We start from the raw sequence: 16,844 nt of genomic DNA, 5'->3' as shown, positions 1-16,844 counted from the left end.
ATAAGATAAGATAATATTTATTTCAACAAAGCGACTATCACAAGCCCAAAAGGGCCGAATTCGCACTTCAGCGTCAGTACAACATCATAAATTGCAATCAATAAAAAGTCAAACGATAAAAACTCGTAAAGTTAAAACAGGGAAAACAAATTTAAACAAAAATGTAGCTAGCAAGAATTACAAAGTTTGCAATTGCAAAATAAACACTCAAACTATAAGATAAGAGTGGAGTGAGAAAAAAAAGAAAAAAAAGGGGGGGGGTATTAATTTACAATTTCAACTATGTGAGGGATAAATGTTCTTAGATAAGATAAGATAGTTAATTTCAAAAAATAACTATCACAAGCCCCGAGGGACGCATTCCGGAATTCGCATTCCAGAGTCATAAAACCATAAAAATAAAAACACATCATAAAAATAGCACAACAACTAAAAAACTGGTTAAACAATGTCAAAAACAACTAAATCAGAAAGGCAAAGCCATTCATTTGTCAAAAAAAAAGAAAAAATTAAACGGCAATATGTCAGAAAGTTGAAAAGGTAAGTCGTAAAACAAAACTAAAAGAGTGAGATAAAATTAGCGTTGAAAAGGTTTAAAAGAGAACATATAAACAATCGGTGGGAACAAACGAATCAAACGAACAACGACCTAAAGCACCTCACATGAAAGAGAAAAAAACGGGGGGGAGGCGAAACTAGTTGGCTATTTTATTTATTTTTTCTGTGATGAAGGGGACAAAGGTTTTTTATATCTGGAGGTAACGCAACGAATGGGGGACAAAACTGGGATGGGCTCAGAAACAGCTCGAGGCTGTCGTAACCTGGATGGTGAGTGACGTTTGGGGGAAATACTTGCCGTCCGAGGGTTCGTTATTGCATTTTTTGAAAAACGGAGGCACAACGACGACCTCCTTCGCTCAAGGGTTTCCAAACTAGCTTTTTTTAGGAGCAGAGAGTAAGGCACCTTGCCTTCTTTGAAAATTATTCGCAAGGCTCTTTTTTGTATTGACTCAATTTTGTCTGATTCTTCACGGGAGATGCCAGGGTGCCAAACTGGACAAGCATATTCAAGATGCGGACGGACAAACGACGTGTACAACCTTAAGGAGTGAGAAGGGGGGACGCTATATTTATTTAGGAGCTTAAGGAGGGCGATAGACGCATTAGCTTTATGGATGATATCTTTAACGTGGATATCCCACTTTAAATTTGACGAAATTGTGACTCCAAGTAATTTAACCGAGGATGCATAAATTTCAGGAGGGATAGGATTAAGAAAATAGGGCGAGGATTTGAGGAAACAAATCGGCATTATCATGGACTTAGAGGTGTTTACGGTCATATCTAGGTCCAAAGCCTCACTTCCAATTTCATTGAGAATACTCATAGGGTCGCTTATTAAATTTCTGAAGCAACTTTCAACAATCGTTAGGTCATCAACAAATTTCCAACGGTCAGGAACTTCCTTCGCAAGGCTGTTAACCATGACTGAAAAAAGGAGGGGGCCTAGGAGAGTGCCTTGGGGTATGCCATTGTAGATAGGGAGAGGATTTGAGTAATGGTTCTGGTATTTAACCACCTGTGATCTATTTGTTAAAAATGAGGCAACCAATTTTACCAGTAAGGGATCGATATTGAACTCGCTTTCTAGTTTCTCAATTAAAATATTGTGGTTAACAAGGTCAAAGGCTTTCTGAAGGTCAATAAAAATTAAGTTTAGCCAGGAATTAGGTTTTTCGAGGATTTTCCCGATGTGGTCAATAAGAGAAACGAGGTAGTGGGAAGTAGAAGTTGATTTTAGGTTTCCAAATTGTTTCAGGTCAGTAAGAGGTAGGATTTTTTCCTTTAGCAAATCTGCAAGGAATCCTTCATACAATTTTGAAAAAATAGGAGTAAGCGTAATAGGCCGAACACCATCAAAGCCAGGCTTTCCATTTTTCTTTTTCAAAGGGGTAATAAAACCCTGTTTCCAAATTGTTGGAATTTGCCCAGACTTAGTAATTTCGTTAAACAGGACAGACAAGGGCTTAGACAGGAAGTCACCGAAGGCTCTAATAAGGGGAAACGGGATATCCAAAGGACAAACACTTGTCTTTCTTAGTTTATCAATTCTTCTTTCAATCTCAGACGGGGAAACAGTCGGGAAAAAGGGGGATGGGGCTCCTGTTGATAATTGGATTGGCAATGCTGGAAGGCTCTGGACAATGGAAGCGAGAAATTTATTTAGATTATTTGCAGTAACATCAGGGGGCTCTGGTAAGTTGAAATTAAGCTGGTCAAGACTCCTGCCACATAGCTTTTTAACCTCAGAATACCAGTTTTTTGGCTTATTAGTGAACAATTCTTCGATCTTGTTTTTGTAGTATGATCGTGCCAATTTACGAATTTCTCTTTTAATTGATTTTCTTAATATATTGGCTTGATCGAGTTTACCATTCTTAAACAGCTTCAATTTGGTTCTAATTAATGTTTTTATTGTTTGATTAATAAAGGGTTTGTCACTTGAGCACCTTTTAAACCTTTTTTCTGGGAAACAAATTTGATATTTATCAATTAGCTTTTTATGAAACGTGGCTGTTTTCTCATCGAGGTTTTGTAAACTATAAATGTCGGACCAATCTTCAGTACTCAGCCACATACCGAAAGAAAGAAGACCAGAATTTTGAAGAGGGCGGTAAGTGCTATAAGCTATTGAGAAAGTATGCTTAAAATTTGAGGAGGGGGACAAAAGAATGGAAAAATGACAACTCCCACCTAATGGGGGCAAAGTTGAGGGAGGGCTGTAAAAATTATACATATTAGTTAAAATAACATCAAGAGAGGTATTTCCCCGAGTCGTCGGTGTTTTAACAATTTGCTTTACTTTAAGTGAAGCACAAAAGGAATCCATTTTAAGGTCGTTGGCATCGCCAACTAAAAAAAGGCCAGCATTGGGGTACTTAGAAATAACAAAATCAGCACTTGCCTGTAATTGCTGGACAAAATTACGTTTTGACTCGATATTTTGATTTGGGGAATAATAGAAAACAGCTATTGCAATAATACTAAATGGACGAGGGAGTACTTTTGGTCTAACACTTAGCCAGAGGATTCCTTGGAGAAATATGCCATGGGGGAAAAAAATTCAATGAAAAGGGCGCAGGATTTTCTAGCATTACTATAAAAAAAACAATGAAAAAATAAACATGAAAACGTTTTTTCAAATGAAAGTAAGGAATAGCATTGAAATTTAAAACAAACAGAGATTATTACGCATATGAAGGGTTCTAAAAATACTTTAGCATAAAGAGCGAGGTATTTAGGAGGAGATAAATACCTCGCTCTTTATGCTAAAATATTTTTAGTGATTTCAACTATTTATTCTACGGCCTATTTGATTCAGGGGTCATTCTTAAAGAATTGGAACAAAACTTACGATTTAGTGTAAAGAGCGAGGTATTAACGAGGGTAAAAACCCTCTCGTACACATAATAAAAATATAAGAATATAAAAGTTTGTTACGTAAGTTAATTCTTAAGTTACGTATATTTTTTACTAATAAAAACGTTCGTTGAAAATTAAAAGTTCTAGTAGCCTTTTTAAGTAACCGAAAAATTGGAGGGCAGCTAGGCCTCCTTCCCCACCCCTTATTTCTCAAAATCGTCTGATCAAAACTAAGAGAAAGCCATTTAGCCAAAAAAAAATTAATATACTAATTTCATTTCAATAATTTATGTGCGGAGAGCCAAAATCAAACATGCATTAATTCAAAAACGTTCAGAAATTAAATAAAAAAAACTAGTTTTTTTAACTGAAAGTAAGGAGCGACATTAAAACTTAAAACGAACAGAAATTACTCCGTATATGAAATGGGTTGTCCCCTCCGCAGTCCCACGCTCTTTACGCTAAAGTTTTTAGTTGTTTTAAAAAGTAGAATTGTGGCAAAGAGTCAAACTTTAGCGTAAAGAGCGAGGGACTGCGGAGGGGACAACCCATTTCATATACGGAGTAATTTCTGTTCGTTTTAAGTTTTAATGTCGCTCCTTACTTTCAGTTAAAAAAACTAGTTTTTTTATTTAATTATAGCCAGAGACTACCATATAAATAGCGACGAAGACCACACTGCCACTGCCTTTCCATCACAAACACCAAAAAACAAGAAGAACAATAGGGAATTTCTCAAAACAGTGGGAAACAAATTAGAATGAATATTTCAGCCCTATGTCCAAGGGCCGTCCTCAGCAAAACTAATGAGAAAAAACAACTTACTATAGGATAAAATCAATAAAACTAAAATGAACAGTTTTTCAAAACAGTCCCAGCATCCTTACCTCAGCGAAGTTCAACCAGGACTGATAAATAAATTGTGATGAAACGAGGCAATTCATTGAAATGAAAGAAAATGATTTAGAAACATATTTTTAATGCCAGCCTATCTTTTTTCACTGCTGATCTCATAGGTCTATTTGTGACAGGTTCTGTGTTACTATCTATTGGTTTTTTACAATATTTCGTAAGGTCATTTTTAATTAAATTTGTGCATAGAACATTAAGTGAATATTCTTCTAAATCCCTATTTAAGGAAATATTATTATTATTTATTTATCACAATTTATTTACCAGTCCTGGTTATACTTCGCTGAGGTAAGGATGCTGGGACTGTTTTGAACAACTGTTCATTTTAGTTTTATTAATTTTATCCTCTATTAAGCTTTTTTTTCTTATTTGTATTGCTGAGGACGGCCCTTGGACATATGGCCGAAATATTCATTATAATTTGTTTTCCATTGTTTTGAGAAATTCCCTATTGTTCTTCTTGTTTTTTGGCGTCTGTGACTACCATACACTACTTTTTTTCTATGAGCTATTTATGAAGCACCATCTAATGTTCACTTCTCTGATGAGGTTCATTTTAGGAAAATTTTAAGGGCAATGATTAGTTAAACTAAAGTGGTCTTTATTCTACTAAGAGAGAGCCATGGACCATTTTTACCGGGCCTAGTTTGTATTAAATAAAAAAAACTAATTTTTTTAGCTGAAAGTAAGGAGCGACATTAAAACTTAAAAGGAACAGAAATTACTCCGTATATGAAATGGGTTGTCCCCTCAGCAATCCCTCGCTCTTTACGCTAAAGCTTTTAATTGTTTTAAAAAATAGAATTGTGGCAAAGAGTCAAACTTTAGCGTAAAGAGCGAGGGATTGCGGAGGGGACAACCCATTTCATATACGGAGTAATTTCTGTTCGTTTTAAGTTTTAATGTCGCTCCTTACTTTCAGCTAAAATTTTTTTTTTTTTTAATTTAATTTCTGAACGTTTTTGAATTAATGCATGTTTGGTTTTGGCTCTCCTCACATAAATTATTAAAATGAAATTTGTATATTAATTCTTTTTTTGGCTAAATGGCTTTCTCTTAGTTTCGATCAGACGATTTTGAGAAATAAAGGGTGGAGAAGGAGGTCTAGTTGCCCTCCAATTTTTCGGTTACTTAAGAATGCAACTAGAACTTTTAATTTTTAACGAATGTTTTTATTAGTAAATAATATACGTAACTTAAGAATTAACTTACGTAACAAAATTTCATAATCTTATATTTTTATTATGTATACGAGGGGGTTTGTACCCTCGTTAATACCTCACTCTTTACACTAAATCGTAAGTTTTGTTCCAATTCTTTAAGAATGACCCCTGAATCAGAAAGACCGTAGAATAAATAGTTTAAATTACTAAAAATACTTTAGCATAAAGAGCGAGGTATTTATCTCCTCCTAAATACCTCGCCCTTTATGCTAAAGTATTTTTAGAACCCCTCATTTGCGTAATAATCTCTGTTCGTTTTAAGTTTCAATGCTACCCCTTCCTTTCATTTGAAAAAACGTTTTCATATTTATTTTTCATCGTTTTCTTATATTAATGCTAGAAAATCCTGCGCCCTTTTCATTGAATTTTTCTTCCCCCATGACAGATTCTTCCAAGGAAAGATCCTCCAACATAGCCCCCTCCCTTCAGCCCCACCCCCAAACAAAATAAAATCCCCCTGAAAACGTCTGTACACTTTTCAATAACCATTACTATATGTGAACACTGGTCAAAGTTTGTAACTTGCAGCCCCTCTCCAAGGGATCGTGGGGGAGTAAGTCATCTCCAAAGACATAGTTATTATAGTTTTCGACTATGCTGAACAAAATGGCTATCTCAAAATTTTGATTTGTTGACTTTGAGAAAAAGATGAGCGTGGGAGGGCGCCTAGATGCCCTCCAATTTTTTCGGTCACTTAAAAAAGGCACTAGAACTTTTCATTTCCGTTAGAATGAGCCCTCTTGCGACATTCTAGGACCACTTGGTCGATACGATGACCCCTGGGAAAAAGAAAAAAGATGAAAAAAAAACAAATAAACACGCACCCGTGATTTGTCTTCTGGCAAAAAATACGAAATTCCACATTTTTGTAGATAGGAGCTTGAAACTTCTACAGTAGGGTTTTCTGATACGCTGAATCATTCCAGATTCTACGACTTTTAGGGGGTGTTTCCCCCTATTTTCTTAAATAAGGCAAATTTTTTCAGGCTCGTAACTTTTGATGGGTAAGACTAAACTTGATTAAACTTATATATTTAAAATCAGCATTAAAAATGCGATTATTTTGACGTAGCTATTGACATCAAAATTCAATTTTTTAGAGTTTTGGTTACTATTGAGCCGGGTCGCTCCTTACTACAGTTCGTTACCACGAACTGTTTGAAAGCGCTGTTTAATGTTCATTTTTTGAATATATTACATCTCTAGTAATTTTTAAAGGCAATAAAATTAGTTAAGACAAAGTGGTCTTTACTAGAGTAAGAGATAGCCCAAGACTACTTTTACAGATCCCGTTTGTAAGGTAGCATCCAATGTCCATTTTTTTTTTTTTTTTTAATTGAGCACTTTTTTTCTGACAACGAGAATTAAAACGGAATAAAAAATTTCAAGCGAGGCGAGCATTTCAATTTCAATAACTTTAGACTTTCCAAATTTCAAATATAGTTAACAAGACATTAATGAGGACATTATTTAAGACATTATTTTGGGATTATTTTGGAGATAATTTCCCGTACGTAGCACAAACTTTTACTAAAAACAATCGGCAGAAATTTGTACTAGGTCTTTTTCTGTGTTATCATAGTTCATTCGCGTGGAATATATAGTACATGGATGTAACTCTGCGCACGAGAATTGTTCGGGAGCTACTAGGGAGCAAAACATATTAACGACTCCCCTGAAACTATTCATAATTTGAAATCGTGGACACTTGACCGATTTTATATTATCGAACAGTTCGTGGTAACTAACTGCAGTAAGGAGTGACCTGGCTCAGCAGTAAACAAAACTCTAAAAAACGGAATTTTGACACTAATGGATACTTCAAAAAAATCGGATTTTTATGGTGATTTTAGATATATAAGTTTCATCAAATTAAGTCTTAATCATCAAAAGTTGAGAGACTAAGAAAACTTGCCTTATTTTGAAAGATAAGGGGAACACCCCCTAAAAGTAATAAAATCTTAACAAAAATCACACCATCACATTCAGCATATCATAAAACTGTAATGTTGGAAGTCCCAGGGGTGATCGTATCAAAATAGCGGTCCTAGAATATCGCAAGAGGGCTTATTCTAACGGAAATTGATAGTTCTAGTGCCCTTTTTAAGGGATCGAAAATTGGAGGGCACCTAGACCCCCTCCCACGCTCATTTCTTCCCAAAGTTAACGGATCAAAATTTTGAGATAAACATTTTGTTCAGCATAGTAGAAAAACCTAATAACTATGTCTTTGAGAATGACTTAATCCCTCACAGTCCCCGGGGGCGGGGCTGCAAGTTACAAACTTTGACCAGTGTTTTACATATAGTAACGGTTATTAGGAAGTGTACAGACATTTTCAGAGGGATTTTTTGGTTGGGAGGAGGTTGAGGGGAGGGGGTTAAGCGGAAGGATCTTTTCTTGAAGGAATATGTAATGAGGGGAGAGAATTTCCATGAAGGGGGCACAGGATTTCTAGCTTTATTTAATACAAAAAAAGTGAAAAAGTAAATATGAAAAAGTTTTTTCAATTTAAAGTAAGGAGCAACATTAAAAGTTAAAACGAACAGAAATTATTACGCATATGAAGGTTTCATCTCCTCCTAAATACCTCGCTCTTTACGCTAAAGTATTTTTAGTAATTTCAACAATTGGGGCAAAATTTTAGCTTTAGCGTAAAGAGTGAGGTATTAACAAGGGGTGAAACCCCCTCATATACGTAATAAAAACATACGAATATCGAAGTTCGTTACGTAAGTTAATTCGTAAGTTACGTATATTTTTTACTAATACAAAATTCGTAAAAAATTAAAAGTTCTAGTTGCCTTTTTAAGTAACCAAAAGATTGGAGGTCAATTAGGCCTCCTCTTCCAAACTCTTTTTTCTCAAAATCGTCCGATCAAAACTAAGAGGAAGCAATTTAGCCAAAAAAATTAATATGCAAATTTCATTTTAATTATTCATGTGCGGCGAGCCAAAATCAAATTAGTCATTAATTCAAAGACGTTCAGAAATTAAATAAGAAAACAAGTTATTTTTACTGAAAGGAAGGAGCGACATTAAAACTTAAAACGAACAGAAATTATTCCGTATATGAAAGGGGCTATTTCCTCTTAAGTGCCTCGCTCTTTACGCTAAAGTTTTTACTTTTTTCGAAAGTAGAGTTGAGAGAATGAGTCAAACTTTAGTGTAAAGAGCAGGGCGTTGAGGAGGGAATAACCCTTTTCATATACGGAATAATTTCTGTTCGTTTTGTGTTTTAATGTCGCTCCTTGCTTTCAGTTAAAAAAAAAAATTATTTAATGTAGAACAAAAAAACTAATGGTAAATTTGAGCCAACAGAATTCCCAGTCACTATCGCTCTCTGTCAAGTACTTTGAAATATCTTGTATGCCACTATTGTTTTACCTCGTTCTATTACTAGGTTCTTAATGTCTGTTGGACACATAACGAGTTCTTAACGAGTCTTGAAGTTGGAGTTCTTAACGACTCAACCTTAAGATAACTTGACCGAGCTGTGAACATTCGTGTTTGACTTGTCGGTTAGACAGTTGTAGGCAAAATATGAAAAAGCTCGAGCAGGAGTTGAATTCATTTCTTTATTTATTATGTTCTAAGTAAATATTTTCGCTATTAAAACAGTATTGCCCATGGAAAGAAAGCCTTTTGACTCCCCCCTCCCAACAAACTTGTGATAAGAAATGCAACATTTTTCCTATCACATATGATATCTGATGCATTTTTTTCAAAATTGACCTCTCCCCCTCCCCCCATTCTTTTAAGAGCGTGCCAAGTCGTTTTTCAATTTCTGTTTTTCTTGAATACTTAGGCTAAATTAGTTGAAAAATGACAGTTTAGCTCATTAAGGAAATAGACCTTATGTCCTCTAAAATAATAGGTAAATGAACTATTTTTGACCAATGATTGGTCGGATTCCCTCAAATAATAGGTTATTTACCTGTACCTGTACTTTCTTGTTTCTGCTGAAACAGATGATCGCAGCTTCAGTAATAGCACCCATATGATATGCAAGAAAAATATGAAGTTAATCTGAAAGGAAAAAATAACAATTTAGACATCATAGAACCCATACAAGCTTCAGTATTTATTATATGCGATTCAAATTTAGATTGGCTAATTTATAAAGTGAGATCAATAATTTTATTTTATTTAAGTGTGATAAATATACTTATATAATATAATTTTTACTTTAATTTATATGTATGGGAGGCTCTTAGAGATTAAGAAATTGAGGTAGACTGTTACTGATGTGAACTTCATGAAATACCCAAAAAGCCATTTATTTTTTTGTAAATATTTTTGTGATATTTTCTTTCAATATCGTAAAAACCATAGCAGCTTCAGTACTTGTTGCATGCACTTCAAATTTAAATTCTCTAATCTACAAACTGAGATAAATAATGCTACTTTAATTAAGTATAGCAAATATACTTATCAAATATAATTTTACTTTAGTTTATATGTATGTGAGGCTCTCAAAAGGTAAAACAAATTTATATAGACTGCTACTAATGTGAACTTTACGAAATACCCACAACCAGTGGGACTCCAATTCAGTGTAGTTCACCAAACATACCCGCAACAAAATGCTGAATAAATTTAAGTTTCACACACCAGTACGCACAAACCGGTAGGAACACAATACGCACACAATACACAATATCACACAATATACAATACACAATACACAATATCACATACAATACGATACACAATATCACAATACAATACACAATACGATACACAATATACAATACAATACGATACACAATATCACAATACGCACAAACCAGTAGGAATTGGACTCGGTGCTGCAGATCAGAACGTTGACCTAACTTCGCACATATAACATAGTCCATACCGTTAAAGTCACACACATGGTTATTTAATTGCTGTTTTTTGTTCTTATTTTATTAAATGAGGGATTCTGTTCAATAGATGCCATGTTATTGTGCTAAAAAATCAGCCCTTTCAGTAGTGAGGTAGTAGTTTCTATGTTTGTGACAATTAAAGTCACTGAAATGGTTATTTAATTGCTGTTTTTAGTTTTTGTTGGATTATATGAGGAATTCTGTTCAATCGATGCCATTTTGCTCAAAAATCATGTCTCTCAGTAGTGAGGTAGTAGTTTCCATGTCCGTGACAATTAAAGTCACTGACATGTTTATTTAATTGCTGTTTTTTACTTAAATTTTTAATTTCATAAATTTTTAAATAATTTTTTTGTATCATTTCTTTTAATTACCACTGAAAATACAAAAATAGAACGGTCACATTTTGTAAAATAATTTTTAATTTCTAGAATAGTGAGGCAGTATTTTCCATGTCTGTGACAATTAAAGTCACTGACATGTTTATTTAATTGCTGTTTTTTACTTAAATTTTTAATTTCTTAGAAATTGAGCAATTCTTAGAACATGACTAAAAAAAGAAAAAAGGAAAAAACAAACAAATAAAAAACAAAACAAAAAACAACATGGACCAGAATGTCCTAGCTGTAGCTAATAATTTTTTTTATTATTTCTTTTAATTACCACTGAAAATACAAAAATAGAACGGTCACATTTTGTAAAATAATTTTTAATTTCTAGAATAGTGAGGCAGTATTTTCCATGTCTGTGACAATTAAAGTCACTGACATGGTTATTTAATTGCTGTTTTTTACTTAAATTTTTGATTTCTTAGAAATTGAGCAATTCTTAGAACATGACTAAAAAAAGAAAAAAGGAAAAAACAAACAAATAAAAAACAAAACAAAAAACAACATGGATCAGAATGTCCTAGCTGTAGCTAATAATTTTTTTTTTATTATTTTTTTTAATTACCACTGAAAATACAAATATGGAACGGTCACATTTTGTGAATTAATTTTTAATTTCTAGAATAGTAAGGCAGTATTTTCCATGTCTGTGACAATTAAATTCACTGACATGGTTATTTAATTGCTGTTTTTTACTTAAATTTTTAATTTCTTGGAAATTGAGCAATTCTTAGAACATGACTAAAAAAAGAAAAAAGGAAAAAACAAACAAATAAAAAACAAAATAGAAAACAACATGCATCAGAATGCCCTAGCTGTAGCTAATAATTTTTTTTTATTATTTCTTTTAATTACCACTGAAAATACAAAAATAGAACGGTCACATTTTGTAAAATAATTTTTAATTTCTAGAATAGTGAGGTAGTATTTTCCATGTCTGTGACAATTAAAGTCACTGACATGTTTATTTAATTGCTGTTTTTTACTTAAATTTTTGATTTCTTAGAAATTGAGCAATTCTTAGAACATGACAAAAAAAGAAAAAAGGAAAAAACAAACAAATAAAAAACAAAACAAAAACAACATGGAACAGAATGTCCTAGCTGTAGCTAATAATTTTTTTTTATTATTTCTTTTAATTACCACTGAAAATACAAAAATAGAACGGTCACATTTTGTAAAATAATTTTTAATTTCTAGAATAGTGAGGCAGTATTTTCCATGTCTGTGACAAGTAAAGTCACTGAAATGTTTATTTAATTGCTGTTTTTTACTTAAATTTTTAATTTCTTAGAAATTGAGCAATTCTTAGAACATGACTAAAAAAAGAAAAAAGGAAAAAACAAACAAATAAAAAACAAAACAAAGGATCAGAATGTCCTAGCTGTAGCTAATATTTTTTTTTATTATTTATTTTAATTACCACTGAAAATATAAAAATAGAACGGTCACATTTTGTAAAATAATTTTTAATTTCTAGAATAGTGAGGCAGTATTTTCCATGTCTGTGACAAGTAAAGTCACTGACATGTTTATTTAATTGCTGTTTTTTACTTAAATTTTTAATTTCTTAGAAATTGAGCAATTCTTAGAACATGACTAAAAAAAGGAAAAAACAAACAAATAAAAAACAAAACAAAAAACAACATGGATCAGAATGTCCTAGCTGTAGCTAATAATTTTTCTTATTATTTCTTTTAATTACCACTGAAAATACAAAAATAGAACGGTCACATTTTGTAAAATAATTTTTAATTTCTAGAATAGTGAGGCAGTATTTTCCATGTCTGTGACAATTAAAGTCACTGACATGGTTATTTAATTGCTGTTTTTTACTTAAATTTTTAATTTCTTAGAAATTGAGCAATTCTTAGAACATGACTAAAAAAAGAAAAAAGGAAAAAACAAAAAAATAAAAAACAAAACAAAGAACAATATGGATCAGATGTCCTAGCTGTAGCTAATAATTTTTGTATAAAATAATTTTGTAAAATAATTTTTAATTTCTAGAATAGTGAGGCAGTGTTTTCCATGTCTGTGACAATCAAAGTCACTGACATGGTTATTAAACAACATGGATAGTTATTATTTTTAATTTCTAGAATAGTGAGGCAGTATTTTGCATGTCTGTGACAATTAAAGTCACTGAAATGGTTATTTAATTGCTTTTTTTTACTTAAATTTTATTAAATCAGGTGTTCTGTTCAGTTGGTACCATTTTATTCTATTTTACTTATCAAACACTTCGTGGTAATGAACCGTAAGTAAGGAGAGATTTGGCTCACTAGTAACCGAAATTCTACGAAACAGGGTCTTGATAACCATAGATAAATCAAAATAATCAAATATTGATGCTTACTCAAAATATTTAAAATTCATCAAATTTAATGGTACCCATCAAAAGTTAAGAGCCTGAGAAAATTTGCCCAATTTTTGAAAAAGAGTGGAACAAAGGTTTCAAGCTCCTATGTACAAAACTGTTGAATTTTTAATTTTTTTTCAAGAAGGAAACGTGTTTTTTTTCATTTTTTTTCCAGGCGTAATCATATCGAACCAAAAATTGTAGAAGGGCTGAAGAGGGTTTAATTCATCGGCAATCGAAAGTTCTAGTGCCCAAGTGACCGAAATATTGGAGGGCAGCTAGCCTCTTCCCACAGTACTTCTCCCTAAAGTTACCCTAGAAAAAGTTATAGATAGCCATTTTGTTCAGCATAGTCGAAAAATACTAATAGCTATGTCTTTGAGTATGACTTAACCCTCCAGAATCCCCAGGGGAAGGGCTGCAAGTTATGATCTTTGCCCATTTTTTACACATAGTATTGGTGGGAAGTCTACAGACATTTTCAAGGGGGAATTTTCTGCTGGGCGGGGGTCGGGAGGGGAGTGTTTACGTCGGAGGATCTTTCCATGGAGGAATGTTTCATGGGAGAAGGGGATTTTCCATTATTAATGGGCGAAGGAAATTTTTCATGGAGGAGGGCGGATTTCCCAGCATTATTTAAAAATGATCATAAATTAAATAAATAAAAAATTTGTTTTTTCGGCTGAAAGTAAGGAGCAACATTTAAATTTAAAATAAACAGAAATTACTGCGTATATGAGGGCGGTCACCCCCTAGTCAATACCTTAAACTTTACGCTAAAGTTTTTGTTTAGTACGTTTAAAAGGGCAATTTATTCTAATTAAACGGCCTTTGTTTTTCAGGAGTCATTCTTAAGGAATTGGAGCAGAAATTCAAACTTTAATGTAAAGAGCGAGGTATTGACGAGGAAGAGAACCTCTCACATACATACTAACTTCTATTTGTTTTATGTTTTAATGTTGTTTCTTATGTTCAGCTGAAAAAACTTGTTTTTGTGTTTAATATTTTATTAAATCAGATTAAATTAATATTAACATCAAGATAATATCAGATAATAATAATATCAGATTAAATATAATAAATTAATATTTATTAAATCAGAAATTCTATTCAGTCAGTGCCATGTTGTTCTATTTGGAAATCGGCACTTTTTAATCCAGAACTGGCCTACGACGTTTTCTTTCACTGAGTTTCAGCGTTGGGCTATTACATGGATGCTGTGTCGAGTTTCGGCCCGGATAAACCAACCGTGATTGGTTTGCCCTGGGTTTGTCCCCAATTCTAAGCGATTATGTAAGGGTGTACCTTCACTGAAGAGCATGTTTGTTGTAGTATCAATATGGGTAGCAACTTTCACGATTTTTCAGATTCTTTTTCTTCTTTGAAAATTACCCGATTTTTTTTGTGTCAGTTATCATTTTTATTCAATTTGTTAATCGTTTTTGTATTTCATAAAATTTGTTTCGCCAGATCTTGACGGTCAAAAATTTCATCGTAACGAATTGTAATAATAATCATATACCCGGGGTTTGAAGCTCCCTTATTCAAGAACACAAAAGTTAGCTTTTTTTTCTGAAAGGGTTGGTCACAGCGACCGCATTTTCCCAAGTTTATTTCTTTTTTCTTTCACCAGGGTTGATCATAACAAACCAGCGGTCGGAAAACATAGGGATAGGGATCAAAAACTTTGTGGTAACGAACTGTAAGTAAAGAGCGACCCGGCCCAATAGTAACCGAAACTCTAAAAAATGGAATTTTGATACCAATAGATATATCAAAAGAATCGAGGTTTTATGCTGATTTCAAACATATAAGTTTCGTTACGTTCAATCTTTGCCATCAAAGGTTACAAGCCTGAGAAAACTTGCCTGATTTTTGAAAAAAAGGGGAAACACCCCTAAAAGTCATATGGAAATCACACCATCAGATTCAGCGCATAAGAGAGCTCTAATGTAGGCGCCTCAAGCACTTATCGGGAAAAAATGTGGAATTTTGTATTTTTTGCTAGAAGAACGATCACTGACGGGAATTAATTTTCAACCTAGTGGTCCATTAATCGGCCTAGTGGTCCTAGAATATCTAGTGGTCTTAGAATATGCGAATTAATTTTCGACCTAGTGGTCCTAGAATATCGTGAGAGAGCTCATTCAAAGGGAATTTAAAAGTTATGGTGCCCTTCTTAAGTGACCAGGAATTGAAGTGTAGCCAGGCCTCCTCAGTGTACTTAGTCTTAGTTCCTCCAAAGGGCACTTAGTCTTCCCACTACTGCTGAGGCTTTGCCTCAGCAGTAGTGGGCTAGATCTTTAAGGATTGATCCGTCATTTGAGAGGATGGAGCCAAGGTATGTAAATTCCTCAACAATCTCAACTGGTTTGTCACCGACCATTAGGACTAGTGGGGGACGCGGCGAGTTACGGGGTTCAACAAACATCACTTTTGTCTTCTGCCAATTAATCGACAGCCCTATCTCTAAGGCTTCATCAGCAAGGATCTTTAGGGCTTCTGTGAGCTTTGACGGTGAATCGGAGACAAGAGCAAGGTCATCGGCATAGTCAGCGTCTGAAAGTACTCTATCACCGTAATGCAACCCAAACTGGAGGCGGTTTATGGTTCGAGTCATAATGTAGTCGATGACACAATTAAATAGTTCTGGGGCAGCAGCACAACCCGGACGGACTCCAGTATTGATTTCAAAAGATGAACTGCGTCTGCCATTGACTAGCACGCAGCTCTCAGAGGGAAAAAGAACATCAATCATCCGAGGCAATAACATCACTATTCGTTGCAATTAGGTTCGGGTGGAGGGTCGCAAGCCCAACCGACCCTAGGCCTGGGACCTAGAGGAGTTTAGGATTAGCTAAAGGAGTATAACTATTGAGTGTCCCTGGGGTGAGTAACCCCCTCAGATACGTCATTAATCCTTTCTTTTTAAGTTTTAATGCTGCTAATTACTTTCAGTTGGAAATTTGTTTTTTAATTTAATTATCCCCAATACCAAACTGACACTATAGTTTATAAAAAGAAATAGTCATTCTACAATTTAAGCAAGGACTTAGAAATGATGTATAATAGATACAATTTAAGAGCTATAAGGACTACACCGTCTAACTTGTATTTTCGGATATATTCTTGCCACAGAAAAGTTATAGATGTATTTTTTATGCCTTCAATAGTAAAATAAAGAAGCTTTTTGGCTGTCCATACGGGGCAAAAGGGGAAGTAGGTCGTCCTTTAATGAAGTGGGAAGAGATCATAAAAGGGACTTGAACAAACTTGGACCTTGATAGGAGGAGGTAAAGAAGGACTTGATTTGAATAGAGGAGGAGGTGTAGAGGAGGAGCAAGCGTGGCTGCGTTGGGGCCCGTTTCTGGTCTCAAATTAAAAATTGCAGCATAACAGACAAAATATTTCAGAAATAGTAGCTATAATATCTAACTACCATCAGCGTATCCAGATTTTTTTCGGCTAAAATATCAACTTTAGTCCAAAATTGTGCCTTTTAGTGTCAAAATCCTGTAGGATACCTGAAAGCCAGTTGATGACCTCGTGATTTGACCACGTGGGTAACCACACTGTCACATGGTTTCTATTTTTAAAATCAACTTTTAAAGGAAATTTGAAAAGAATAGTTTTGTAATAATAGAAATGTTATAATGATTTTTTT

The 16,844-nt window shown here is 33.8% G+C and overlaps 1 protein-coding gene across 1 annotated transcript in view; it reads right to left on the bottom strand.

The window, feature by feature from the left end:
* Nucleotides 1–16,844, bottom strand: part of LOC136027902 (secretin receptor-like) — a gene marked incomplete in the record, with an annotated part of 69,613 nt that overhangs the window by 29,011 nt on the left and 23,758 nt on the right. Inside the window, 1 exon segment of the mRNA XM_065705333.1 lies at nt 9,496–9,587. Within this exon segment, the coding sequence (XP_065561405.1) occupies nt 9,496–9,587 (92 nt within the window).

This window comes from Artemia franciscana, chromosome 6 (genome assembly GCF_032884065.1).
Source record: "Artemia franciscana chromosome 6, ASM3288406v1, whole genome shotgun sequence".
NCBI lineage: Eukaryota > Metazoa > Arthropoda > Branchiopoda > Anostraca > Artemiidae > Artemia > Artemia franciscana.
The sequence above is the reverse complement of the archived record's forward strand: the minus strand, read 5'-3'. Positions and strand labels throughout refer to the sequence as shown.